Source organism: Phacochoerus africanus, chromosome 7 (genome assembly GCF_016906955.1).
Source record: "Phacochoerus africanus isolate WHEZ1 chromosome 7, ROS_Pafr_v1, whole genome shotgun sequence".
Classification (NCBI taxonomy): Eukaryota; Metazoa; Chordata; class Mammalia; order Artiodactyla; family Suidae; genus Phacochoerus; species Phacochoerus africanus.
The window spans coordinates 17,118,507-17,145,346 of NC_062550.1; the positions used below are offsets into that span (position 1 = coordinate 17,118,507).

The window sequence follows — 26,840 nt, forward strand, 5'->3', positions numbered from 1 at the left end:
TTCCATTCATTCAAATAGCTGAATGCCTGCTACATGCCGGGCACTGTTCTCTGTTACCAGCTATGGTGCTTCTGCCTACAGCACTAGTACGGTACCCAGCAAAAGCTCTTTGCGTCCCATCTCCCTCAGCTAGGGAGTTTCTTGGGTCTGCAACCTCGGTGAGCATCTAGTGGTAACACGGACCACCCCTGAGTAACTGAGCCAGTGCCTCCAGCTGAGGTTACCTGTATCCGGGAAGAAGCTGTTGGCCAGCTGCTGCTGCATCGCCAGCTGCTGCGGCTTCATGCACATGGAAGGTGGCATTGTACCCATGGGCTTTTGTGCCAGCACTGGCTGTGGGCTCTGTTGGGGCACCAAGCCTGCCTGTCCCCCATGCTGCCCACTTAGCATATGCCCTTGGTTGGACACCATGGCCATGGACGGGGCCAGGCGCTGCTGGAGGGCATGAGCTGGTGGCTGGGTGGGCATCAGTGGCTGGGCCAAGCCGGGCTGCCGGGAACCTCCAAGTCCCAGGGAAAGCTGCTGCTGCGGCCCAGCCAAACTGGGAGAAGAGCCCTCATGTGGCAAAGACACGGCCTGGGCAGGACCTGGGGTGGACAGTAGGGAATGCGGCTGCTGCTGCTGTTGCTGCTGCTGCTGCTGCTGCTGCTGCTGCTGCGGGGCAGGCTGCAGCTGTGCTGAAAGCTGCTGCTTCTTTTGCAGCTCCTTCTTCTCGTGTTCCAACAGGTCCTCAATGAGCAAGGGTAACTCGCTGGCTACCAGTGAGCTCTCCATCTTGTCCAGCTCGTCCCCAGATGCATGTCCGCCGGGCAAGGTCAGGGCCCCACTCTCTAACTCAAACTTTTCCAGCAAGGAGGACCCTCCCGGGCCACTCAGTGGGCTGGGGGTCAGCAGGTGAGCTGGTGGTCCTCCTGCGGCCCTAAAGGGGACCTTCTCAGCTGTGTGCCCACTGCTGGAAAAAGGTCCCGTGCCCATCCGAGTGTCCTGGCTGCCCATCACACTCTGTCCTGCCTTCAGCCCCAGGCTTAGGGAAGTGGGGGCAGGTGCTGGCTCTACCTTGGGGGTGGTGATGGTGAACTGGCAAGGGGAAGGGTGGCGCCCACCCTCCTCCACCTTGGGCTTCACCTCAGGGAGCGCTGATGTCAGACGGGGCTCCGTGGGCTCAGCAGCCGGGGGAGGGCGCTCCTCAGGGCCCAAGGGTCCTGGCTCCACTCCCCGCAGCAGGGCCTCCCGTTCAGCCTTTTCATTGGCTGACTCCACCAGCCTCAGATGCTCGTTGAAGATGTCCTTCTTGTCCCCAGTGTCCAGTTCAGGGTCAGTATAGGCCAGCAGGTCAAACTCATCCCCGTTGAGCAGGTCATCCAGGTGGGGGTCGTTGGTCTCCAGATTTTCCAGGGTGCCCAGCTCATCGTCTCCCTTGGCCACATCCACACCCAGGCCCAGGTGAGCAAGCTCCTCGTCATCCTCCAGGGCCTTGTGGGCATCGAAGTCATCGTCCAGCTCAGGATCCTCACACGGTAACTTCCCAGCTTCCAGGGCCAGAGGAGGGGGGCGGCCCAGCTCAGTGCTGGATGGGGGCCGGCTGACTAGCTCCAAGCCAGCAGGCAGGTTGGGACCCTTGGCGTGGGGCGCTGGATGGAGGCTGTTGTTCAGTTCAGGGGCCGGTGGGGCTGGGGCTGAGGGTTTCTGTGGAGGAAGGCCTGGGACTGCTAGGCCACGAAGCCCTTCAGGGGCCAGTCGGTGGGAGTCCTCGCTTACAGGGTAAAAACGAGGTCTCTGAGGGGGCCCCTGACCAGGAAACGGAGCCCCCCCTGGTCCTAGTCCTTTCTGTACATTGTGCCGCAGCTCAATGAACTGGGCGGGACCAGGTGGACCAGGCACTGGCTCACCAGGGCCAGGCAGGCGGGTGGGAATTCCCGCCAAGGGGGAACCTAGGGCTTGGCGGCCCAGGTCAGGCCCAGGAGTTGACGGAAAGCGAGCAGACATGGCAAGTCGCATGGAAGTTGCTGCTGTTGCCTGTTGCTGCTGCTGCTGCCACAGTTGCTGTTGCTGCTGCTGCTGCTGTTGCAAGGGCAAGGGCCCAGGATAGGGCGCTCGTTGATAGAAAGCTTGGGAGCCCCCTACCAGTTGCCTGGAAGAATACAGAGTGGTCAGTAAGGTGAAACTAGGAAAAAAAAAAAAAGAGGTAGAACACGGGCTGCCCTAAAGAAGGATGGAGTTAATGTGGTGAGCGGGAGGGAATGGGCAAGAAAAAACAAGACCCAAGAAGGATTAGAGACCCGAGATCAGAGGCGCACACGATGGTGGGACAATCTGTTCCCTTGATTTCCCCCCAGGGACTCCCCCGGAGCCTCACCGGCTGTTCACATCCATAGAGGAAGGGGTGGCGGGAGGAGGTGGCCGGGAGAGTCGGTCATCACTGGGGAAAGCCCCTGGCCCCAGGATGGGGCCACCCAGCTTGTTTGGGGGTAACCCCACGAGGCTGCTCTTGTCCTAGGAGAGACAGGGGTAGATGAAGCTGGGGCCACCTTCAGGAGAATCTTGGGTCCGCCATCCTGTGCCGCTCCACCTACCTGAGTCCCAGCAAAGGGGGTCTGGCCTCGACCCAACTGCTCAAAGGCAGGGCTGCCAGGCTCCGCACCCCAGCTGCCCGGGGGCCCCACTGCTCCAGCAGCTGCGGCAGTTTCCTTCTCCTGCCGAAGGGTGTTGCGCTGGATCTGCTGCCGAATCAGCAGCTCCCGTAGCCGCTGGCGCTGTGCAGAGGACAGAGAAGTGGGGTAAGTCCAAAGTGCTGGCACAAAAGCAGCAGAGTTCCGGGGGGGCGGGGGCGGGGGGCTTGGCTCCAGGATGTCAATTCACCTGTCGTTGCTTCTCCAGCTCTGTCTGGCTAAGGCCGGACATGCCTGGGTCCTGGGTCCCTGGAAGTTCAGGTGCTGCCAAAGAGCTGCCCATCCCAGCCCCTGGGTCTTCTCGCTTCTCAACAGGAGAGGTGATGCCTGCCCGCTGTGAGGCTCCATGGGACAGGTAGGGCAGGGATCCATCGGGTGCAGGTGGTGGTAAGACCGACGGGGGGCGTAGTGGGGACAGCCCATAGCCCTCTCCTGTGGACCCGCTGCTGGGCCCCAGAGGGCTGCCCGATGGGTGGAAGTTCCCCGTGGCTACTGCGTAGTTTGTGCTTTGAGGCTTGCCCAAGGTAGGGCCAGGCCCAAAATGGCTGTTGATCCCGTGGGGTGGAGGGAGACCAGGCTGAGGGACGGGGGGCTTTAGGGAAGGCTCCCCTACCGCCTGAGGGAAAGTGAAACGCATGGGAGAAGGGGTGCCCACAAATGCACCTGTCCCAGGGGACCGGGCAAAACTGGGGGGCTGCGCACTTGGAACCTTGGCATGGAGCTCGCCTGCCGGCCCCGAGGGCAGGGCTGCTGGGAAGCCCCCAGCCCCCAGCGGAGTGTGGGCTAGAGGCCCAGCCTTGAAGGCAACTTCAGGGGGCTGGGGGCGGGGCGGCTTATGCAATGGGGCAAACGGGTCCCGGGACTGAGGGCGTGAGGGTGGGCGGGAATAAGGGTCGGGGGACTGGAAGCGAGGGGTAACCGGGGATGGGCAGAAAGCCTCAGCAGACAGAGGACGGGGTGTCAAGGGGGACTGGGAGCTGGACTGGGACTGGGGACTGGCGGGCACTCGGGAGAAAGGGTCCGAGGGCAGTGAGCGAGGAGGCAGGGCACAGCAGCTCTCAGGGGGTGGGGGCTGGGGCCGAGGGGTCAGTGGGGGCTGGGCATAGGGGTCAGGATAGGGGCCAGGGCGAAAGATGTCCGAGTGGCTGGGGGGAGAAGGGGCCAAAGCCTGGGCAGGGGGTGGCTCCTGGGGCCTTAGGCCCAAGCCCGGGCTCTGGGGCTCTACCTGAGATGCCCGAGGGGTCAGGGGGGCTTTGAAGACATCGGGTGCCTTTAACTCCAGGCCGCCCAGGTGGGGGCCTGAGGAGGGTGAGTCGACAAAGCCCAGGTTTGGGGGCCCGTAGCTAGGAGAGGATGCCCCAAGCTCTTCCTTCTTCACCTCCAGGGCCTTCCGAGACTCCCCGAAAGGTGGGGGCGACAGGAGGGGCTCCGAAGCCTTGCCTCCCCCTACCCCTGGGCTCTCAGGCACAGCCAGGTTGTCCAGTGAGGGGCATCGGGGTTTGAGGAAGGGGTCAGGCGTGGAAGGCTGGTGTCTGGGGGTGCCAGGCGGGGTGGTGTGGAACTCCCCTGGCTGGCCAGTCCCAGGACGAGATGAGGCGCCCAGCGTCGGGGGCTGTGTGGGGGCCCCGGTTGGACTGGGATAGGGAGGATAGGTGGGCGGTGCCGTGGGGAAGCTGGGCTCCAGAGCGTAGGCGGGGGCCAGTCCAAAGGGGTCCTGCGAAGGCACTTGGGCGGGCACCTGGGGTGGGAGCTTGAGGAAGAGCTCACCGGGCGAGTCGGGGCCGGGCACCGTGCCCGCCGGCGGCTTCAGGAACCCATCCGCAGAGGTAGACAAGCCGGCGGGGGGAGTGGGGCTGCCAATGAAAATGGTGGGGGCAGCAGCAGGAGGAGGACTGCCCAGTGCCCCTGGCTGCGGGGGAATGCGGAGATGTAGGGCCGGTCGGTCAGTCTTACGGGCCATGTCGCCCACCTTGGTCTGCTTGTTGATCTGGCTCTCAGCCTGCTACAGGGGGAGACCAGACACAGAGCAGTGAGGCTGCTGTGGGCAGGCCCTAGGTCCCCACCACCTCAGAGAGGCACCCCCCCCTGCCCCCGCCACTACAGGACTTGGATGGCACGGGCCAGCCTGGCTCCCACTCACCTTTTGCACCTTGTTGATGCGGTGAGCTGCCCGGTTATCTTTGGCCTTTTGCTGAGGAAGAGAGGATGTGACCTCAGGCTACGACTCCATCTCACGCCCAGCCCTCATCCCTCACACTGTCACCCACAGTCCCTACCAACCAGCTAATCCCTACTGGCCCAGGTGCCTTGCGAGTGGGAAATGGAAAGAGCCGAGGTGCGTTTCCCAAAGACACCCCCTTCACCTCGCTCCGCTCCCACACTGACCCGGGCTCCCTCTCTCTCACCAGGTAGGGAGCTTTATCAGCAGCTGGAACTTTTCTCCAGAGCTTCATGATTTGTTTGCAACGGCTAGACCAGTCTGGGGGCAGAGAGACCGTGTCAGAGGAGACTTGGCAGGCAACCCCTGCACCTGCCACGTGACCAGGCTGTCTCCCTTGCCCTCGCCCCATAGGTACCTGGGTAATCTTGCTTGAGATTGGGAAAGTTAATGTTGGCATAGAGCACAGGTGAGATGGTAGAGAGCTGGCCCAACTCCTCGTCCTTCTCCCAGCGCTGAAGACTCCGCTGGTTATAGGAGAGCCCGTCGCCCTCACCCTCTGTGGTGGGGGTGGTGGGGGTGGAGGGCGTGGTGCCCCCCGAGCCTGTCCAGGGGCTGTCTGGCTCACCGGGTTCCGGGCTAAAGAAGCCCCCGCGCTCCCTGGGGCGCAGGGGCAGAGAGTCACAGAGGGCAGGGGTGCCAAGCCCCACCCCAGACAAACTGCCCAGAGTCCCCAGGCCACTGCCTTGCCCCAGCAGAGGATGGCCACTAACAGAGGAGCAGAGGGATGTGTTGCTACAGCAGCACCCAGGAGGCCAAGGTCCCCTCCCTCAGCATGACCCCAGCTGCAAGGAAGGGATTGCCCCTGGAGATTAAGCATAAATACCAACCTAGAATCCAGGAATGGGGATTGACAGAGGCCCGGGTAGGAGTCCATTGGGCTGCTGGAGGGGAGATTGCCCAAAGGGAGTCCACCTACGAGGGGCACGGGATCAGAGAAAGGGAGCAAGCGGCCCATCCTGGGGGTGGGCTTGGCCATACCCACCCACCCCATCCTCAAACCACTCCAACCACCCGCATCCAGACAACCTTGAAGAAAGGGCCTCTGTAGCGGTGTACGGCTGCCGTCTAGGCCAGGGGTTCCACACCCCAGATGCTGCTCTCGTTCAGAACCCAGAACATCCTTGAAAAGCTGCTGCAGGTCCTTGGATTCCATCTTGGGCAGCTCTGTAAGGGATTGATGAAGGATGCAGCTGAGCAAGACTGGGGAGTCGAAGGGACACCACGGGGCTAAAATGGTCATGAACAGGGAAGGTGCCCAGAGAAGCAGGAGGTGAGACTCCCACAGGTAGGACCCTCTCCTTCTCCCACAGAAGCCCCTTTTACACCGGGAACGCAGGTCACAGCCTCACCTTCGGTGGGAATCCTGTCTAAGTCAGAGCTAAGCATCCCTTCACCCGGGGTGCCTGGCTTCTCGGGGTCACTGGGCACTGGGGATGCCTTCACGCCCCCATCCTCAGGTCCTACAATTGCCAGGAGAAACCTATCAGTCAAAGGCAGCACGGAGGGACCACACCAGCCTCCTGAACCACAGAAGGGCACAGGACAGTTCGGTGCCCCTGAGCACAGACCGGCCCGGACGGTGCTCAGGGGCAGAACGGGCTGACAGAAGCAAAACAAAGACAGCAGCCAGTCCTCCCAGCAGCCCTCACCTGGCGTATCAGCCTTGCCCTCGGGGCCACGGGATTCTTCATCTGCAACATCTGGACCATCATCTCCTACGACAACAGTTCCCACTTCCATCAGAGATGCCCTGTATCTGACACCCAGCACAGGCCCCCAGCTCCAAGGCCAGGGCCATTAGCCCACCCTCAACCCTTGGAGACCAGCCCATTTCCCACCAAATACTCTTACCAGCTTCTAAGCACAGAGGGAAGTTGGACCCCTTCAGACCACCTCACCCCCACAGGACTGACCTTTCTGTGAGGTCGGGAGCTCCTTCCTATCTGAGCCTCCATCCCCCTTGGCTTTGGGGCCGCCTAGTCCAAAGCCGGGCCGGCCTACCCCAACTGCAAAAAGGGCCCTCCGGCTCAGGTCCAGCAGCTCCTTCCCAAAGAAGGCTTCCTGTGGGAGGAGTCAGGGAGAAACCAGCTCCTTCCTGCCCTGCAGGCAGACATTGTCCTGGCCCCTCAGAGCCGAAGGCCCACCTGCAAGTAAGCAGGGAACATGTCCTCCAGTTTGCTCTTCTTGCGCCCTCGCCGCTGCTGCTTCTTCTTCTCATCCCCTTCAGCTAAGCTCTGGTCCACAGGGCCCTCTGCAGGCAGGTCGGCAGGTAGCACTGGGGACAGAACGGAAGGTGTCAGCCTCTCGGGCCTGCTGGGCACGCTGCTCCCAACTCGGCCTGGGAACGCTTTCTGCCTACTCTCTTCCCCAGTGCCAGCTGGGCCCTCTGCCCTCCTCACTCCCTGAGTGAGCTCCCCTGCCCCAGGCCTCCCTGGCAGTGTCCCAGAGGTCCTGTGAGTCCCCACCTTCTCCCAGGCCCCGCTGGAGCCCTCACCCGTCTCACCCTCGTCGGGCTGCCCATCCCCACTCAACACCTCCGCCTGTGCAGCAGGCCCCTTTTTCACACGTGTGTGGGATTTCCGCTGTCGCACCATGAAACCACCAATGCCTAAAGGGAGGCAGAGCTGAGGCTGAGAGGCTGCCCGGGACCTGGCGAGCCGTCCCTCACCACCCCATCTCCGCATCCCAGGGCCTCACCAGGCCGATAGGGTTTGCGCTTGCGTTTCTTGCTCTCCTCGGTGTCCTCTTTGCCAGGCTCTCCATCAGGGCTGACGGGGCCCTCGAGCTTAATTTCGCATTCCATGTGCTCCACACCACCTGCACATGGGGACAGGAGAGGGAGAGGCAGGTCAGAGGTATGGACCCCTTTAACTCCGTCATCCTGCCACCTGAGAACAGAGAGCCATCTAGACAAGACCAATAGCGGCTTGAGGGTGACTGGGAGTGACAGCGCTGTCCCCACCCAACATTCAACTCTCACGGCCATGCTCCCACTACACTGACACTCCCGGAGATGCCCCAGCCTGACCTTCACCCTTGAGCAGCTCATCAGCGTCCAGGTCCCCATCCTTCTTATCATCAGGGCCAAGGGCATCTGAGGGTTCAGAACCCTCCAGCCCTGGCTCGCCTGGGAGGCCAGGCCGTCCTCGCCGCTGGCGCCGCTTGTGCAGGGGCGACATGGTCAGGTTGCGCAGCACAGCCATGCCTGTTTCTGTCAGCCACACACCCTCGAAGCGAAAGTACTGGGGCTCTGCACAAAGAGGAAGAGCATGGGACCCCTGATGGAGGCCCCAGGGAACCCGCGAGTCCAAGCTCTGGCCTAAGTCCCTAGCTGGGACAAAAGAGACACACTGAAGTTGAGGCTGGAGAAGACAGATGACCAATGGGAACCGGCTGAGGCCCGCCCTCTCCACCAGGGACCCGGGGGATTCGGAGAGGCTGCTGCGGCAGAAGCCTGACTCCGCTTGTGATTAACCCTCGGCTCATGAGACAGGTTCTCTAGCTGGCCGGGGCCAAGAGGGCCCCTACTTGGCAAATGTCAGGTCACAGTGCCCCAGATGCCAGGAGCAGTGCCCACGGCATGATGGAGGAGGAATAGCCCCGGCCCCTTCACTAAGGACAAAGAGCTGTGTTCTGCGCTCTCTGGACCTGAGATCCCCGCAGAGCACAGGCCATGTTGCCTGGTGGACAGAGCTCCGCCTGGGAAACTGGAGGTCTTGCTTCTCGTCATAACTTCACCACTAACCCATGGGGTGACCTTGGGCAGGCTACACAACCCCCCTGGGTCTCAGTTCCCTCCTCTGGAAATGAGCCAATGAAGCTGGGCTGGAGCGGGACTAAGTGTCTAAGGTCTCCGGCTTTGGCATTCGAAGCCCGGTGACTCACCTGGCTCTTTCACCTTCATAGGCACCAACTCCGGAGGTGCAACAGGCGCTGTGGAGAGGACAAACCAAGGCGGCTGGAGGCCCTGTCCCAAAGCCAGGCACCCCTGCCCTGCCTCCTCCTCTCTCCCCAGCCCCTCGTACTCACCAGCAGGCTTTACCACGTAAGGCTGGCAGGAAACACAGTCAAAGCCTTCATCGGCCGCCTGTTCCACGTCATCCTCGGTGAAGAGGCTCTCACAGCCAGCGTGCATCCACCTAGGAGAAGGAGACGGAGCAGATAAACCAAGACAACGCAAGGCCGAGAACAGGGAAGAAGAGGGGGCCTATGTGGGGAGAAAGGGGCACCCTCACCGTTCACAGTGGCGGCACTGGATCAGGAGGTCCTCTTCCACGTACGGGGCGTGACAGATAGGACAGGTCACCAGGCTGGCACAGGGCCCGCAGTGTGTGTAACTATTCTGCCACTCACAGTGGAAGCCAGGGGAGGCGGCCCCACACTGCATACAAGACACACACCTGGTGGCAGTGGAAAGACAGGCCCTCAGCACCTTACCTACTCAAGGCACCCCAACGTGCTGGCCCCTAAACCCAGCCTCTGCCATGTACTCAACACCACACCTGCTGTAACATTTCAGACCCAGGCCCCCCTGAAGATCCCGCTCCCCTTACCACTTGCACTTCCAGCCACCCTTGGGCACGGTGAGCAGTGGGGGATCCAGGCAGTACGTGTGGTAGCTAATGTCACAGTCATCACAGAGCAGCAGGCGGGAGGGGTCTGAGGCCTGGCCGCACACCTCACACACGATGCACTCCACACAACGCCAGCCCTTTAGCAGCATCACCTTGGTGATCTGGGGCAGGAGGTGGCAATTCCTCAGGGGGTGACGCAGAGGGCAGGACAGACCTCTCAGGGGAGGATGGGACTTACATGGGGCGGGGGGCTGGAGGACCCCAGGACACAGGCTAGACCTCCACCTGAGCATAAGGAAGCTAGGCAGAGCACCTTCACCCCCAAAACAGCAGCTCTAAACTAAGGGCTTCTAGGGATCTCCGCTGATCAGCGGATAGCCTCACCTGGCCATTGCCTCGTTACCATCTTTCACTAACCAAGTCTCCAAAAAGACTGAGAAGAGAATTGGGTCATATTTCCCTAGTTTTTCTTCAATACGTAGAACCTGCTACCGGTGCAAGTTAGTGAATGTTAGCAGTGGACAAGGTCTAAATTAACATTAATGAAAATGCCAAAATGACTGATCAGAGTTCCCATTGTGGCTCAGTGGGTTAAGGGCCTGACATTATCTCTGTGAGGCTGTGGGTTCGATCCCTGGCCTGGTTCAGTGGGATAAGGATCTGGCATTGCCGTGGCTGGGGCCTATTCCAGCTCCAATTCAACCAAAAATAAAAACACTGTTTTCTCTTTGTAGACGTATGTTGTTTTGCCTGTTTGTCTGTCTTTTTAGGCTGTACTTGTGGCATATGGAGGTTCCCAGACCAGGGGTCTAATTGGAGCTATAGCTGCCAGCTTACGTCATATCCACAGCAATGCCAGATCCGAGCCGCGTCCGCGACCTGCACCACAGCTCAGGGCAACACTGGATCCTTAACCCACTGAGCGAGGCCAGGGATCGAACTTGCAACCTCATGGTTCCTAATCAGATTCTTTTCCACTGCGCCATGACAGGAACTCCAGGACATATGTTTGATTCTGATTTTACATTTTTATATCCAAACCATATCATGTTTTCTACCAGTAAAGTTCTCAATAGTTTGTACTACAGACTGAATTATACCAGTAAATCACCATCTACCACAAAGAAACTTGTAAAGCCCACTATGGTTTCCAGAGCACTTTTTCCCAAGATGAATTTGACAAACACTATGACTGATGAACAACTTCCACAACCAATGGCTGCTTTAAGGAGAATGGCCAGGACAGGGACCCAGGTAAGCAACAACCGCCCCTGCCGCCCCCCCCCAGGGCAAGGTGGGCCCTGCACTCACCTTGCTGTTGACACAGTAAGGGTGATAGCACTGAGAGCACTGGGAACAGGCAAGGAGGTGGCCCTCTGCCCCCCGGCCAAAGCTGCCACATACCACACACATGTCCTGGGGAAACACACACGGAAAGCCAGATGTCCAACCCAGTATCCTCAACACCACCCAGTCCCGGTAACTGATGACGACACTCATCTGAGAGGAGGGAGGCAGAGAACCAAAAGCCTGTCCCCAGCCTTAGCACACGGTGAGCCATCACAGGGCCCTGCTCCTGCCTAGCCTGCTCATCTCATCATACTTTGAAATGATACAACCTGATATGAGTAAAGGGAATGAGAAGTTTAAGACAGATGGGTAAAGACTAGTCAGGATGAGAGAATAACACCCGTGACAAAATTCCATGGCTTCAAGTCGACTCACGTTCCCTAGACTACAAGCATCGATAGGGCAGAAACCATTTCTGCCTCTTTCACTGCTACATCCTTAGCCCCCAGGTCAGGGTCAAGTTCATTCTCTGATATCCCCAGAAGTAGGTCCCTGGTTCTCCCCATTTACCCTCCCACCAAAACACACACGTTCAGTCTGCAAGGTCTCACTGCTGAGGATGGGACGACACAAGTCAGGCACAGTACCTGCATCAGGACAAACTTGTCTGTGTTGGAGAAGAGAACCACGGTATTCTGCATGGTGTCATCATCATCCTCTTCTTCCTCCTTGCTGGGAGAGCTATCGATATCAGCAACCTTACAGGCAGAGAGGTGTGGAAAGTGAGGCAGCTAAATCCACCCCAAGCAAGCTGCTTTCCTCTTTGGTGCTGGGGGAAGGCGACATAAACCCCCGGCCAAGATGAAGGCCAGGAGCCAGGACTAAGAAGCAGGACACCCCAGCTCCCACACTGAGCCTCAGCCTGACATCAGATTTCAGAGAAGCCTGGGGGCCAGGAGGACAGAAGGAGGACGGACATAGGCAGACAGGCCCTGGGCTAGCAGGCGGGCAGGTGAGCGTGCAGGGGACCGGCAGGACGTAAAGGGCCTTCAGTCCTGAAGGGGCCAGCTGAAGCATGTTTGGGGGAAGGGCGGCCTCTCCTTACTACCAGAGTCTCAATGGAAGAAGTAGTTGATTTGAGCCGGGCCCGTCCTCTCCCACGTCCTCCATGTGCTCCTCCACGTGGCCGGCGTCTTCCTGGGAAACTACTGCTGCGACCCTGCATGAGGGAAGAGGATAATTACAGGAGAAATCGGGGGCTGGGTTCACAGGCTTGCGGGGAAGAGACAAGACAAGGGGACAAAGCACGGCAGCTAACAAAGCCCAAGAGTCCCAGTCGGGGTCTGGGAAAAAGCCACGCTCTCGGACAGCAAGAGGTAGGTAGTTCCAGCCCAAACCACTCCCCCTCTTCCAAGAAGAGTGGCCAAAGGGGTATAATGAAAAAAAATACATTGGAATGAGAGACCTGAGCTTCTCGTCCCAATTCTAAGACTGAGTAACCATGAACCTAGACAGGTCACCACCCCCTCTGGGGATCAGTACTCTCCTTAGTAAAATGAGAAGACAGACTCAAGGATCTCTGAGAGTCTAGGATTCAATAAGCCAGGTGGGAGGGTAGTAGTTACACAGAACCATGCCTCAAACAGTGGCATGACATGGAACACATCCAGGGGCTGGAGAGCCCCTCACCTGTTTGATGCGGGAACGAGCTGGAGAGCTGCGCCGCCTGCCCTTGTCCCCCTCGGCTTTGCCTCCTCCAACAGCAGTCCCAGCATCACACAAGAGCGAGTCATCAGTCTCGGGCAGCGAGTCGGTACAAAGCCGCAGGGAGCCCTCATCTCGGGCTGGACTTACGTCTGTAGATACCCCCAGCTCCATGGACAAGGAGCCACCCCCCTCAGGGTCGGGAGAACCCAGCAGGGGCTCTGAGCCAGGAAAACTGGCACTGGCATCGCCCTGGCTCAGATTGGAGATCTCATTAACGATGTCGGATTTGATGAGAATAGGGGGGGTAGGGGCCACTGGGGCACCTGGCTCCTCTTGCTCTTCACATGGTGAGCCCTGCCCCGCCTGCTTGCATTCTGGGCCATAGACCTCCATAGGGGTCACGGGGGCCAGCTCCTCGGGGTCCAGGAGCACAGGGGAACCCTTAAGTTCACTAGCCAAGCTGCCAGGGGTCTGGCCAGCCTCTGGCTGTGAACCAGGAGTGTCAGTCCCATCCAGAGGGGCCGTGTCTTCCCCCAGGCCAGAGAAGTCATCCAGGGCCGGGGCAGGGCTGGGAGCAGGGCAGGAAAGGTTCCCCAGGGGAGAGGGGAGAGGACTCGTAGGGCTGGGCTCCAAAGCCGGGCACTCAGGCTCCGGGGCTTTCTCCGTCTCCATCTCCTGTGACTCAGCCTCATCTGAGACCTCCACTACCTTCTGCATGGGACTCAGCGGGGAAGGAACGGACAGTGGCAGAGCAGGAGGAGAGCACTGGGAAGGAGGAGAGTTTGGAGGAGGCAGGGAATGCTGGAGGAGTGGAGAACGGTGAGGGGGCAGGGGCTCCATCAGGATGGGAGAGGTTGGGCCCATTGGGGAACCTGGAGATGGGGGAAGGATCATAGGGGGTACAGGCTCAGGGTCAGTGCAGTTAGCTTCCGGTGGAGGGCTGATGGGTGTCTCTAGGATGGGGGCAGCCAATGGTGACTCGGGGTCACTGTCCCCTTTGGCACCAAAGGGGTACTCTAACTCCCCCAAAGGAGACAGGGCTGGTGGGGCCACGGCTGTGATAATGGGTGAGAGCGGAGGAGGAAGCGGATCTGGAAGGAAAGGAGAGGCGCTTAGATTAGACGTGCCATAAAGAGGCAAGACTGTCCCAGAGTAGGAACGTACTAACATCCCCTCACCTGGTGGCATCCGCTGAGGTGACAAAGATGGCTCCCCAGATGGGGACAACGGCAGTTCCTCAGGCAGAGGGGACAGAGGTGGTTCCCCAGGCTCAGACAGGGCCGGCTCTCTAAGCAAGGGGGATAAGGGGGGCTCCCCAGGTGGGAGGAACAAGGGCAATTCCTCAGGTGCAGGGCATAGGCCTGGCTCCTCAGGGGGCTCTTCAGGCCGAGGGGACAGGCACGGTTCCTCAGGCCGGGGGGACAGGCGTGGTTCCTCAGGCCGGGGGGACAGGCGAGGCTCCTCAGACCCGGGGGACAGGCGAGGCTCCTCGGGCCGGGGAGACAGGCGCGGCTCCTCGGGCCGGGGGGACAGGTGGGGCTTCTCGGGCTGGGGGGACAGCTGAGGCCCCTCAGGTATGGGGGACAGGTGTGACTCCTCAGGCTGGGGGGATAGATGTGGATCCTCAGGCTGGGGAGAAAGATGCAGCTTCTCAGGTGCAGGGGACAGGCACGGCTCCACAGGTGCAGGGGACAAGCGCGGCTCCTCAGGCGCAGGGGACAGGCGTGGCTCCCCAGGAGCAGGGGACAGACAGTGCTCCTCGGGCGCAGGAGACAGACAGGGCTCCTCAGGCGCAGGGGACAGGCGTGGCCCCTCAGGCGCAGGGGACAGACAGGGCTCCTCAGGTGCAGGGGACAGGCGTGGCCCCTCGGGCGCAGGGGACAGACAGGGCTCCTCAGGTGCAGGGGACAGGCGTGGCCCCTCGGGCGCAGGGGACAGACAGGGCTCCTCAGGCCGGGGGCAGAGTCGAGGTTCTTCAGGCAGTGGTGATAGGGACGCCTCCTCCAGCGGTAGGGACATAAGCAAGTCCTCCGGTGGCGGGGAAGCAGGTTGGTCTTCAGGTGGTGGGGACGTGGGCGAGTCCTCAGGTGGGGGGGACAAGCGTGAAGCCTCAGGTGGAGGGGATGTGGGCGACTCCTCAGGTGGTGGGGACAGAGGAGATTCCTCAGGCGGTGGGGACAGGCGTGATACCTCAGGCAGGGGCGAGAGGCGTGATACCTCAGGCGGCGGGGACATAGGCGAGTCTTCAGGTGGTGGGGACATGGGTGAGTCCTCAGGCGGTGGGGACAGGCGTGACGCCTCAGGTGGTGGGGAGAGAGGAGACTCCTCAGGTGGAGGGGATAGGGGTGATTCTTCAAATGGTGGGAACAGACAAGATGCCTCAGGTGGTGGAGACATGGGTGACTCTTCAGGTGGAGGGGACATGGGTGACTCCTCAGGTGGCGGAGACAGGCGAGATGCTTCAGGTGGTGGGGAAGTAGGCAATTCCTCCGGTGGGGGCGACAGGGGAGATTCCTCAAATGGTGGGGACAGAGGTGACGCTTCCGGTGGTGGGGACAAAGGTGTCTCAAGTGGGGGAGATGGTGGGGACTCTTCTGGTGGAGAGAAGGGTGACTCCTCCAGTGGAGAAAAAGGTGATGACTCGGGGGGCGGAGACAGAGGAGACTCCTCAGGTGGTGGAGAGAGGGGTGATTCCTCAGGCGGTGGGGACAGGCGTGATGCCTCAGGCGGCGGGGATGTGGGTGCTTCTTCAGGCGGTGGGGACAGGGGCGACTCCTCCGGCGGGGGCAGCAGTGGCATCTCCTCATTTAGGGGGGCCTCCAGCTGGGGCTCAAGTCGGGCCCCTGCTCTCCCTGCAGACACAACACACTATGCTCTACCTAGCTCAGCTGGCCTCCACAGAAAGCACGGGGTCTGGGGCAAAGCAGAGACTGGCCCTTGCCACAGGAACAGAAGGGGCTTGCTTGCAGGGGCGCTCAAACCCTACTCACCTAGTGGTTTGGCTTCACAGTGCAGGGGCCCCGGTTCCTTGGGTTGCATAGAGGTCACGTGCCCACCCTTTGGCTGCCCTTGGCATGCAACGTACAGAGCATCGGGCTCATCAGTGGGGGTATCGCCAGGCTCTGGGGGTGAGAATCTGCAGAGGGTACAGGGGAGCAGGCACCGTGGCTCTCGTCAGCTATCGACTCCTAGAGAGCACGCTGGGGCGAGGCACGAGTGCTACAGATGGTACCGCCCTGCTGAGGGCTCTCCTCCCCAAGTCAGCTTGCTTTTACACAACCCCGGCCAACCTCAGGACTTCTGCTCCCCCATCCCGATCTCTGTCAGGCCACAGCGCTCACCTGCTACAGACAGGGGGATGCTGCTCAGCAACAGAACTGACAGGCTGTCCTCCCTGGGCTTTGTGACAGCGGTGACAGAGCGAGTAGTTCTCAAACCACTCAGAGTTGGGATTCAGCTCCGCTGAGCCTGCCCCACAGGCCCGGCACACCCGGCATGCCTAGAGGAATGGAGCAGGCAGAACGGGCGTTGGTGAGACAGCAGAGCCCGGAGGAGGGCACAGGATCCAGCAGAACAGAGAAACTCGGGATGCTGCAGGAGGAGGAACCGGGGAGAGTGAGGTGGGATCGCAGGACGCTCACCTTGCACTTCCAGGAGTGAGCAGGCAGTTCCTCCATAGGCGGTTTCAGGCAGAAGGTATGGTATCCTTTGTCACACGTCTCACAGACCAGCATCTTAGAGTCATTCCCGGGTTTCCTGCAGGGACACAGAGCACATAACAGGGTCCTCCCTGCCCTCATCTTCAACCGTAACCTGTGCTTCGCCTGAGGTTCGCTCCTGCCCTCCCACTCTTACCTGCAGGCTTGGCACACTTTGCACTCGGGGCACTGCCAGCCAGCACGCTTGCGGGCCGTCAGGGCAGTGTCCAGGCAGGCCCCGTGATAGTGATGCCCACAGCTGGTACAGAAGAACAGGTCACACAGTTCCCCTGGCCCCTCACATACTGCACAGCGAGCCTCCTCTGCAGTGGGAAGGGACAGAGGACACAGGTCAGCTATGGATTCCTTCCAGGACTCAGCACAGTGCTGTCTACATAACAGACATTCCATGGATACAGAATGAACAAAGAGCAGTTACCAAGTATCTCCCTAATACACGCCAGGCACTGCTCTAGGCCCTGCAAATGCCATGGTGAACAAGACAGGCAAAGCCCCGGCACTCACAAAGCCCGCATCTACTTTAGTGGTGCCAACTCAGAGCACAGACCTCTGAGTGCCCTGCAGAGTCCAAAAGCCCCAGGCCCGCCTGGCCCCTCGCTTGCCCCATGTCCAAAAGGGCAGGACTCTCACCCAGATGTGCGGCCCCCGCACTGTGCTCCGGGCATAGCAGCTGCAGTGTTTTCATGGATAAGAAGGAACCGCTGGCGGTCGCACAGGGGAAGTGGTAAAGACGTGGACATCCGGGAGAGCGGCAGGGGATGGAGGCACCGAGCCTGGTGCAGTGGGAGCAGCGCTGCCAGGGTAGACACAAAGCCTCAGTGCTAGCCAGCCGTCTCTGGAGCAACAGGTCGGGCACTAGCTCTGTCCCAGGTTGCCCCCTGCCCTTTACACTCCACCCCGATTCTCAGAAGCCCACCAGCCCTGCCCACCCTGCCTCTGCCTACGCGACCCGCTGGCCCCAGCCCCACCTGTGAGATCCCTGAGAAGATGGCCTTGTCCACACCACATAGTTCTGGGCCCTCCTGCCCCCATACGCCCGCCGACCACGCAGCACACCAATGGTGAGCCCAGCAGGACCCTTCAGAGGTGGAAAGAGGGGAACAGGAAGGAAAGCGTTAACAAGGACATGATTCCTGGTTCAGGACCACCCAGCCCCTACCCCCTTCCCTGCCCACGTCTGCGACCCCACTTCCCTTCTCTTACCTCCAGGTTCTCCTAGGTGGGCAGGTGTCAGGCCCTCAGGGAAACCAATCTGTGATAAGTCCTCACTGGGCAGTGCTGCCTCATTGGGCCCTGGGTTCCCCCCAGGGGACACCACTGGACACCGGGGCCAGTCAAATGGCAACTCAAAGCGCCGTAGCTCCCGCTGCCCATGTAGACTGGGCTCCCCGCAGTTACAGAGAGCACAACGCCGCACTGGACCCCCACTGTGAACACACAAGCATCAGCACCATGCCAGCCCCTGCCCACAGGCACCCCTGATGCCCCCATGACTTGGCATGCCCACGCTTCCCAAACACTCATTTTCTTAAATCCTCCTCCTTGAAGCCCCTCGAATCAATGCTCATGTGTCCTTATAACCTCCTTTCTGCAAGCTAATTACCTGCAGTCCTGGGGAGGCTCCTGAAGCCTGGGACCCCCAGAACTGAGCACAGCGACCTCCCCCACATGTGGTTTGGGAAGGTCTGGCTCAGTGGCGCCTGACTCCTCGGAGGCTGCAGGTCCATCAGCTGAATAAACAGACAGAGAAGCATGCATAAGCCATTATCCTCTACTTGAGATTAGTCTGCTCCTTAGGCCCATGAAATTATCCAAAACCCTTGGTGGGTCACAGTGATGACATTTCAACTTTTGTCCCAAGGAAAAAGTCCTTCAATTACCTGTCTATTAGACAGACTTAGCTCCTGTCCTTGTGCCAGGACCAGAATTCTAAGATGGCCTGGGAAGGACAGGAAGCTGCTAAGAAAACCCAGCATTTGCCCTACTCACCTGCCGGTTCTGAATCTTTATCCTCACCAGGCGGCTTCGGGCTGTCCATCCCTCTCTCCGACTGGGCAGGGCCCTCTCGGGGAGACCTGTCAGAGCCAACAGACATCTGTTTGTCTAGTCAGTCGCCCCACTAAACACTTTTCCCCAAATCCCAAGAAGGCAGCTGATGTTATCTAGACCCTACAGAAATCAAAGCAAAGCCATACCTACAAATTCTGCTACTAAGGGCAGGGGAGTCCTTCTCCCCCAACCCTTATCCCCCTGCCTACGTCCTCCTCAGATAAATACATACCTGATCCTCAGCAGATCCACTCCCCTTTCCCACTTCCCACCTCCTGCACATGAGTTCCCAGGACAATAGCATCCAACTAGAAGCACATATGACCTACATTTAGCCCCACCCTTTGCCTCATAACCGAGTTCTCGGCTTCTGGTAAGTACTATCCCGTGGACTTTTTCCTCATGTCTCAAGTTGGCTACCGTCCTAGGTCTTTCAGAGACAACCCAGGGGTAGTCATAACCCACGAAGTCTGAGTCTAGCTGAAAGCCCTCCCCCAGAGACAAAGCCTGGGGTCTTGCAGCATGTAGAACACATTACTGGAACGAAAGCCCAGCTATGAATGGATCTCCCCCACTTCCACTGGTTTCAACCAGAACGTCTCAATCACAGCAGAAGAAACTCCCCAATGTCCACCCACCGCCCACCTAAATCCATCCCAGGCTCATCTCCTGGCCCCTGCCCTGACTGAGCTCAGGCTCTCACCCAGCCTGAAGGCCTCAGGTCGTTGCCCTTAGCAACGCCAACTGCCCTTCCTCCTCAGATGTCCCTAGTAGTTAAACCGAAGTGGGCCTTAAGAGTTACTGAGCATGTGTAGCCAGGCCTGAGGCTAGGCATGCTGGGAGTTGTAGTCTCAGGAAGCCCTCTGCCTCTTGGAGTTCTAAACCGGGCAGGACACAGCAAAGTAGCTTCCTTCCTCTTCCGTCAAGCAGGGTTTCCACACACACTATGGGGGTGGGGGTGGGAGTAACGGTCCCCTCTTCTACCACACGCCTGCCTAGCCCAGAGCCGAATGAAACATACTGAAGTTACACCTAAGAAGGTTGAGACCCACACCTTTGGGTGTATTTTCCTAAACCTCAGAGGGAACTAAACACAGTGCAAAAAAGAGAGAGAGAGAGAGAGAGAAAGGAGTAAAGAATAAGAATTACCGAGCTGAGGAAGAGGAAAGGGGTCCTAGAGCAGAAGGGAGCAGGTGCCAACAGCTCTTAGTGGGAGGGCAAGGGCTTAAGCAGAGAAACAAAGTATAGTTTTCCTACAGAAGGTAGAGGAGAATCCCTAAAACAGAACTCTAAAATTAAAGGTTGAGAAATGTTTCTCTCACCTTTTCCACTCCTCCTGTTTAACCAGAGGGATCACAGTAAGGACAAGCCTCAGTAAGGACAAGCCTCTCTTCTCAAACCAAATACCCCAGTCAGCCACTTGAGGTCGAGTGACCGGGGCAGAGGAGACAGTGGGGAACCCTCCAAGGTGCCCAGGGTCCGTAAATCAATTACCTAAGAACCACATTATCAGTCCTCGTTCCCTGAGCTAACACTCCATTTCCAGAGATGGGCAATGGGCTGGACATGCCACGGGAAGGGAAATTTTATGTGACTTTTTCCCCTCACCCTATTAGAGTCAACTAGACTGGTAAAGTGAAACATCAACTGAAAGCCTGTTATCTCTATTCCCAGATCATCTCTTTCCCAAACCTGCCACACGACCACACCTGAAAGGAACGCAGGGTGACCATCTGGCCGGCCTACAGAAAAGCTGCTCTGGAACTTCAAGGAGCCCCCCTAGAAGCCACCTATGGAAAGCAGGGGTTGGAGGTCAGGGCACCAGCCAGGCTCCTCTGCCTATTCAGTCATTCAAGGCTTGACCACACCCAGAAAGCTTCAAAGTTTCCTAAACGTGTGTGCGACTTTTGCTACACCTTACCACTACATGTCCCCGAGGTCTTCCGCCCATTGTGCTCTCAAAGTTGCAGCCAAAGGAGTCACACACAGCAAGAAATCAAAAGCAACAGTGATAGTACAGTGGGTGGGAGGAGGACTGCCTCACACAAGGCCAGAGGGACAAATTCCTCTGCCCTCCCCCGAGCGCAGCCCTCTCAAGCTGGTAATGCTGGCACTGCTTGGGAGGTACAGAAACCACCTTCGTCTAGCCTTGCGAGACAGTTACCAACATCCTCCAAAGCTGGAGCCTCATTCATGGGACCATGAATGAGAAGGTCAAGAAGCAAAGGGCTGGGGGTCCTCCAAGCTGTACCAAGAAGAATCTAGAGGCTCTTTCGAGAAGCCCCACTTCCTTACCCTGCAGTCTGGCACCTGCACCCCGATGCTGAGTCCCAGCTGTCAGGCCCATGAACAGATCCAAACAGATAAAGACCACAGGTTCCCTTGTCCCATCAGTCATAGCAAGAAACCACATATACACATCAAGGGTTTTTACCCTGGATCTAAACTGGCCTAAAGCCTGGCCAGGCTTCCTCTGGGGGAACCAGGGTCCCAGAGAACTACAGATCTAGGGAGTAAAACTGCATTGGGACCCCTTCACCCTAGGCCTAAGAGGCCCAAAACAGCAAGGAAAAAGGCAGGGATTCATCTCAAGGCACTCTCCTCCCTGCCTCCCCCCCAGCCCCAACGCTTTAACTCCATTTTCCCAGCCAAAGGGGAAATGGAGGCTTGGAGAGGTGAAAGGCTGAAGCAGGCCCTTGAGTGAACAGCTCTTCTGAAGGACTCAGGACTTCCTGGTTCCCAGCCTGAGAATCAAACCACATCTCTCCCCACCCCCATTTTGGGCTGGCCCTTCAGGGAGGAATCCAAATGGCAACAGTGGCCCTGCAGACCCTCCGGACTACCCCTGGGTCATTCTAGGGTCAACCACAGCTAACAAAGACAGGTCTCTCCTAAAGTTCTTCAGGGCCAGACAACAGGAGAGACCGTCCATAGGAAGCAAGGGCAGAGGGCATGGGTGACAGCTCGCCTCATTGCAGCGCCCCTGTGCCACCTCTCACCTCAGGGCTCCCACCCAGAAATCTTTCAAGGGCAAACTCCTATTTTCTCCTTCCCAAGACCAAGCTCGAAGAGGTAGAGCTGATGTATGTTGGAGGGGGTAAAGTGAGGAAGCAAAATACACCAGCCAAATCCCTGCTGGGCAGCATGACAGCTGTGAGAGGGGCTGTCCCAGCCCAAGGCCCAGAGGCATGAGGCTCATTCTGCACCCTTCATGCAATCATATACACACCCCTTCTCCCCAACCTCTCCTGCCAGGGCTGAAAACACTGGCTTCAGCAGACACAGCTCTCTGATCAGGTCATTTCTCTTCCAGAGAGGTACAGGCCACTCTCTTCTGCAGGGCTGGGACAGGATCAGAGGGCCAGTTAATACTCCCTGATGGGAAAAGGTTGGAGAGGTCTGGGAGGGGCCTGCAGGACTAGCCAGGGACTTATGGGCCACCAGCTCCCCACACCAGGCCCAAAGAAAGAGGGAGACAAAAGCCATTTTTTGCAACCCACATTCGCAGGGAGCAAATCTCAACGGTCTCCTCTATAATCCCCAAGAGATTACGTCCATCCCGAGAGGAGGGGAGGCAAAGCAGCCTAAGACAGCACTAGGCCTCGCTGGGGTCACTTTGCCAGGCAGGGGTAGTTTAAAGTTGAATAGCAAGGCCAGAGCTGCCCCCAGCCCCGCCTCCTCCTTGCCCCAGCCACCCCCTTCATCGCACTAGTCAGTTTCCACACACTCTCCTCAGTGCACAGGGTATAAGGCCTAGTGAAGGATCTGGGGTTCCTTGAGTCTCCCAGAGACTGCTCTGGGTGTCCGGATGGGCAAGAACAACCTTAAAGTCCAAACTGGCAGTAAGTCTGACCTGGCAGTGGCACCCTACCCCCGCTCCCAAGTTGTTCCATTCCCAAGGCCCACAAGGAACCCTGAAGGAGAAGCAGCTGACTGGGATTGGTGCTGGCATCAGGGCTTGGGTCCTAGTTTAGTAGAGCTCCCCCCAACACAAAAATAAACAGGCAGAGAGGCTTTCTGGCCAGGTTCCCAAACTCCCGTGGTTCCCCAAACCCCCAGTCTTTAAAGAGGCACACCCCAAGACACCAGGCCTCCGTTCTGCCCTGGCGACTGGCTCAGGTTCCCTTGACAGACCCTGCCAAAGGAACCCTCCTCAGCTCTGGCACCCCTTTCTCCAACCTACAGGCCAGCTCCGGCCAAGATAGTCCATCTGGCTATGCCCCCAGTCCAACCCATTCTGGGCCCTGGCCGGGCGGACTTCACTCACCTCTTCACAGGGCGATCCAGAAATCCTCATCCGAGAACATGGCCAGAGCCCGGGCCGCTCCCCGACCTCCAACCGCCAGAGCGATCACAGCCGCCCCCCGCACGGGGGGGCTTAGGGGGGCCAAGAACGGTAAATCCAGGTCGGAGTGGCCACCCTTCCCCCCCCCCAAAAAAAGCAAGAAGCCAAAGAGGGGTTCTCTGCCTCGGGTTCCAGCAGTTTAGGTTTCCATGGACAGCCCCAGGGCGGTGAATCCCGAGCGGACACAAAGAGAGCACCGGTGGCTTTGATCTTGGGCGAGCAGGCTCCGCATCCGCGTCGCCCGGCGGCCTTTCAGTCCTAGGGCCGGGCCAGCGCCCCGGCCGCCCGCGCCGGGCTCGGGCGGAACGTCGAGGCTCTCCAGATGGAACGTCGAGGCGCCTCCCCAGCAGCCCGGAAGGAATGCCGCGCCGGCCCGCGCCGGGCCCGGATGGAACGTGAGACCCTCGCAGGAGCGCCGAGCCCCTCTCTCCGCTCGGGCCGGCGCCCCGGGGCCGCGCGAGCTACGGCGACGCGGAGCCGGCGGGGCCGCGGGGCTGAACCTGACACACACCCAGCGCCGGGCTCCTCGACCCCGAACGCTCGCCCTCGGCGGCTTCGAGCACCCCACCTTCTTCTCCCCCCCGGGAAGGGAGGAGGGTAGGTGGGCGAGGAAGAGGAAGGGGCGGGCGGTGCGAGCCCTCTGCCCGCTCCCCTCCGGCCGCTCCAGGCCCTGCGCTCGCCTCCCTTTCCCTCTGGCCTCGGGAGCTGCCCCGCCCCCGGCCTGGCCGGCTCTGATCGGCGGCACCCCCTCGACCCCCGGCTGGCTGTGATCGCGGGGGGCCTAGAGGTGCATGGCCCAACCCCGGCTCCCGGCGCCGGGGGGTCAGGAAACTGAGCGGAAAGTGGGGAACGAGGCAGCCATTTGCAACCGGAGAGGAAAGTAGTGCAGCGCGGCGCCGCTCCGCCTCCCCCCCTCCGCCTCCTGTTCGGCCGGTAGGGTGGTTCCTGCGAAGGGGCTATTTCCTGGCCCGAGATCCCGGCAGCGGTCGTGGAGATTCAGGAAGCCTCCGGCGCGAGATCCTGGGGGCCCTTTTGCCTGGGGAACCCCACTCGAGAAGGGGGAGAAAGGAGAAGACGCGGCCCTATTTTGTGTTGGAGCGGAGCGGCGGAGGGATCCAGCCCTCTCGGAGGAAAGGCTGTGACTCTGCAGTTCTACGCACACGCTGAGGGATCCCTCCGCCAATGGTTAACCCCGACCGCGCCGGGCCGGCCGCTGTGCAGACACGTGGGAATGAAGCCCCCCTCCTCTTCGCCCCGGTCCTGGAACTGCCTCTTTTACCGCCCGGCTAGTGAAACTAGGGCTCTGGCCACTTTCTAATTCCGTTTTCCCGGAGTTTTCGGCCCCTGAGACTCCAACTGCCCCTTGCCTCGGCCAGGGGCAATCTTCCCCGGGAGGGGGATGGAAGAAGAGCCAGGAGATTGGCCGCTGCTCTGCATCCTGGGAACTGGAGTCCGCAAATGGAGAAAGTGAGGCACGGCGCCTGGCGCTGCAAAGGGTGGGTTCCTGCCACGTTCGGGGGCCCAAAGGAAAGCGGATCGAGTGCCTGGTCGTTCCTTCTGGCTCTCAAACCCTCTCGAGAGGAAAGAGGACTGTTAGTGCCCCCACAATCACCTCCCCCATCAAAACATAAATGTAGAGTTTCCCGGGTGCTCCCACTCGCACCTCTAGTCTTTCTCTCCGGATCTTCAGGGCCTATGTCCCCTTTTTTAGTAAACAGAGGGGATGTAACTTGGAGCCTTGCTGCTACCTGGCCACAATACTGTTACTCTAGACAAGATCCCAAAACACTCAACTTGCAGGCACCCCTCCCCCATTAGTCTGGATGAAAAGGGGTTGGAATAACTTCTCTGCATTAGCTGTAACCACGGCATGGATAAGAGGAGACAAATTAACAATGTGCTAGATACTTTATATCTTCTCATTCTTCACCCTCGTTATGAATTACGTGGAACTATGGCCGTGTGAAGAGATTGAGGCTAAAATAGGTAAAATTGCCCAACGAATCACATCTAGTGAGAAGTTGAGCCATGCATGATTCAAACCAATGTTTTTCCTGGGGTGTGTGTGTGTTAAATGTGGAGAAAAGCAGGCAAATCAAGTGCAGGGCTGGTTTTGTGGGAAAGGGTTTGCAGTGGTATCCAATAGAACTTTCTGCATTGATAGAAATGCACTATATCTACACTATTAATATGGCTTAGCCACATGTAGTTATTGGGCACTTTGAAATGTAGGTGGTGCAACTAAGGAACTTTTCATTTGTTTAATTTTAAAACTAAATTGAATAGGCATATGTGACTTGTGGCTTCCATATTGGGCAGTGCAGGAGACCTACATCCCTAGACCAGAGTCATAGGAGGGATCAGGACAAGGCGTGTCCTGTCCTAGTCACACACTGACATGTGCCCTGCACTTAGCCAAAAAGTCCAGCAGAGACCCCACATCTATCCCAAATATAGTGGAATAGGTTCACCAAGAGACAGAAATTTGAAAATATAATGCCTCTCCCTATTGTCTTCATCCAGAGGCAGGCAGGCAGACAGACCCTCACCAAAAAGACGTCCAATAACCTGACAGCAAACATTTCTTAAGGGTTTATTATATATAAGGAACTATGCCTAGGCATTTCATATGTCATTTCAGTTTCATTTTCACCTCAATCCTGTGAGAAACTTTAACTACACTTCAGAAAGGAGAAACAGAGAGGTACAGAGGCTCAGAGAGGTTAAGTGTCTGGCCAAGGTCACAGAGCTAAGTGGAAGAGTAACTGTTTCAAGCCAACCATTAACCACAGTCCTTTACTACTATCAGGCCTTGAGATTGTTTGATACACTTCTAGAAAACCTCAGATATGTGTTATTCTATCTCAGACCTTATGGAAATAACAGCAGAAGTGTAGGTACCCATAAAGAGAATTCCAGGTCACATGTGCAAAAGGACGTCATTTTAGTGTAAGGAGAGAGAGTGATGACAACCATAAAGAGAATCCTAAGCCTCTGAGACATTGCTCTTTGGAATATGCTCCTTCCAGCAGCCCTTATTTCTTTTTAGATTCTGGATGAGAGCTCCAAAAGCAGCTGGCAGGACTTCTGAAAACCAGCGTGACATACCATCACCCCCAACTGTAAGACTAGCTGGCTGGTCTGGAGCCAGGCAATAACAAGGTCACAGCTAAAAATCCCACCTAGATTTTGTCCATTTTCCCCAACTAAGTGCATTGACAGAGTACCTCAAGTTCTTCAAGTTGCCAGGAAAGGTATGCCCTTCCTGTGAAGGCTACCATTCAAGTATCCTTATAAATCCCTGGAGAAGGTATTAGGCCAATTAGGCCCAAGGGCTACAAGGGGGGGTAGGGAGTAGAGGCCGGGTAGGACCAAACTTAGCCTTTGACACCTAAAAAAGGTAGCACAACTTCAAATGTTTGAAAGGTATGAAAGGAGCAAAGAACATCCCTTTTATGGGTCTGAGGCATGTGGAAGTTCCCAGGCCAGGGATCGAACCATACCATGGCAGTGACAACTCCAGATCCCTAACTGCTGCACCACAAAAGCACTCCAAGAATATCCATTTTAATGAAAGGCATTGAGGACGAGGCTGGGGAGTGGGGCATTTTTTTCTTCCTTTCTCTTTTCTTTCTTTTTTTCTGGCCATGCCCCAGGGTGTTTGGAAATTCCAGGGCCAGGATCAAACCTGTAGCACAGCAGTGGCCTGAGCCACAGCAGTGACTGTGCTTGGTTCTGAACCCACTGGGCCACCAGGAAACTCCCAGGGCATTATTTCTTACTTTACGCGACTCTCTTAGAAAGCTAAAATCTTCACAACACTTTAGTCCCTGCCTTTTCACTACTTCACTGTTCTTACATGATTAGGAACAAGGGTATTTCTTCCTCCAGCCCAAACCCTATCCTCTCTGAGTTCCAGCAAATGCCAAGACCCCAGGAGGGAAGCTAGGTCAGCATGTGGCAGCTGGCCACTAGAGGGTGGTGTTTCTGTAGTTAAGGGGATGGTGAGCAGTCTACAAATTTGGGTGGGAGTGGCAGCCAACAGGTTACCTGTATGGGCGAAAGGAGTAGAAAAGGAAAGTGGGAAAGGTGAGGAGGAAATCCTAGGGTTATGGTCCTGAATGAGTGAGGAAGAGGTAAGGAATGGTAACAAGGCAGGAAGAAAACATTTGCCCTGATTCGCTACCAAAGGCTATAGCCATCAACTCCTTGGAAAAGGAGCTGTTGGCATTGAACTCTCCCCAGATACAGAGAAGTCAACTACAA

At 58.1% G+C, this 26,840-nt stretch overlaps 1 protein-coding gene across 2 annotated transcripts in view; it reads right to left on the reverse strand.

Moving 5' to 3' along the window:
* The window catches only part of KMT2D (lysine methyltransferase 2D), a 41,397-nt gene extending 17,707 nt beyond the window's left edge, over window positions 1-23,690 (reverse strand). Inside the window, exons 1-36 of one of the 2 annotated variants that reach the window (XM_047786515.1) lie at window positions 22,497-23,689; window positions 18,170-18,255; window positions 17,784-17,910; window positions 17,384-17,607; window positions 17,149-17,258; window positions 16,811-16,973; window positions 16,317-16,482; window positions 16,103-16,217; window positions 15,803-15,960; window positions 15,452-15,597; window positions 14,409-15,313; window positions 13,640-14,354; window positions 12,444-13,552; window positions 11,860-11,973; window positions 11,402-11,512; window positions 10,776-10,880; window positions 9,444-9,625; window positions 9,126-9,290; window positions 8,920-9,029; window positions 8,776-8,823; window positions 7,919-8,140; window positions 7,588-7,707; window positions 7,394-7,498; window positions 7,035-7,165; window positions 6,804-6,951; window positions 6,540-6,605; window positions 6,240-6,350; window positions 5,917-6,054; window positions 5,718-5,802; window positions 5,246-5,487; window positions 5,075-5,148; window positions 4,810-4,860; window positions 2,860-4,671; window positions 2,574-2,753; window positions 2,357-2,493; window positions 225-2,131 (exon numbers count right to left, since the gene is read on the reverse strand). In XM_047786515.1, the coding sequence (XP_047642471.1) occupies window positions 225-2,131; window positions 2,357-2,493; window positions 2,574-2,753; window positions 2,860-4,671; window positions 4,810-4,860; window positions 5,075-5,148; window positions 5,246-5,487; window positions 5,718-5,802; window positions 5,917-6,054; window positions 6,240-6,350; window positions 6,540-6,605; window positions 6,804-6,951; window positions 7,035-7,165; window positions 7,394-7,498; window positions 7,588-7,707; window positions 7,919-8,140; window positions 8,776-8,823; window positions 8,920-9,029; window positions 9,126-9,290; window positions 9,444-9,625; window positions 10,776-10,880; window positions 11,402-11,512; window positions 11,860-11,973; window positions 12,444-13,552; window positions 13,640-14,354; window positions 14,409-15,313; window positions 15,452-15,597; window positions 15,803-15,960; window positions 16,103-16,217; window positions 16,317-16,482; window positions 16,811-16,973; window positions 17,149-17,258; window positions 17,384-17,607; window positions 17,784-17,910; window positions 18,170-18,218 (10,351 nt within the window). In that variant the 5' untranslated portion in view covers window positions 18,219-18,255; window positions 22,497-23,689. Of the gene's footprint in view, window positions 1-224; window positions 2,132-2,356; window positions 2,494-2,573; window positions 2,754-2,859; window positions 4,672-4,809; window positions 4,861-5,074; window positions 5,149-5,245; window positions 5,488-5,717; window positions 5,803-5,916; window positions 6,055-6,239; window positions 6,351-6,539; window positions 6,606-6,803; window positions 6,952-7,034; window positions 7,166-7,393; window positions 7,499-7,587; window positions 7,708-7,918; window positions 8,141-8,775; window positions 8,824-8,919; window positions 9,030-9,125; window positions 9,291-9,443; window positions 9,626-10,775; window positions 10,881-11,401; window positions 11,513-11,859; window positions 11,974-12,443; window positions 13,553-13,639; window positions 15,314-15,451; window positions 15,598-15,802; window positions 15,961-16,102; window positions 16,218-16,316; window positions 16,483-16,810; window positions 16,974-17,148; window positions 17,259-17,383; window positions 17,608-17,783; window positions 17,911-18,169; window positions 18,256-22,496 lie in introns of both variants that reach the window. The other variant, XM_047786514.1, reaches the window with a different exon arrangement.
* Window positions 23,691-26,840: the final 3,150 nt, after the last annotated feature.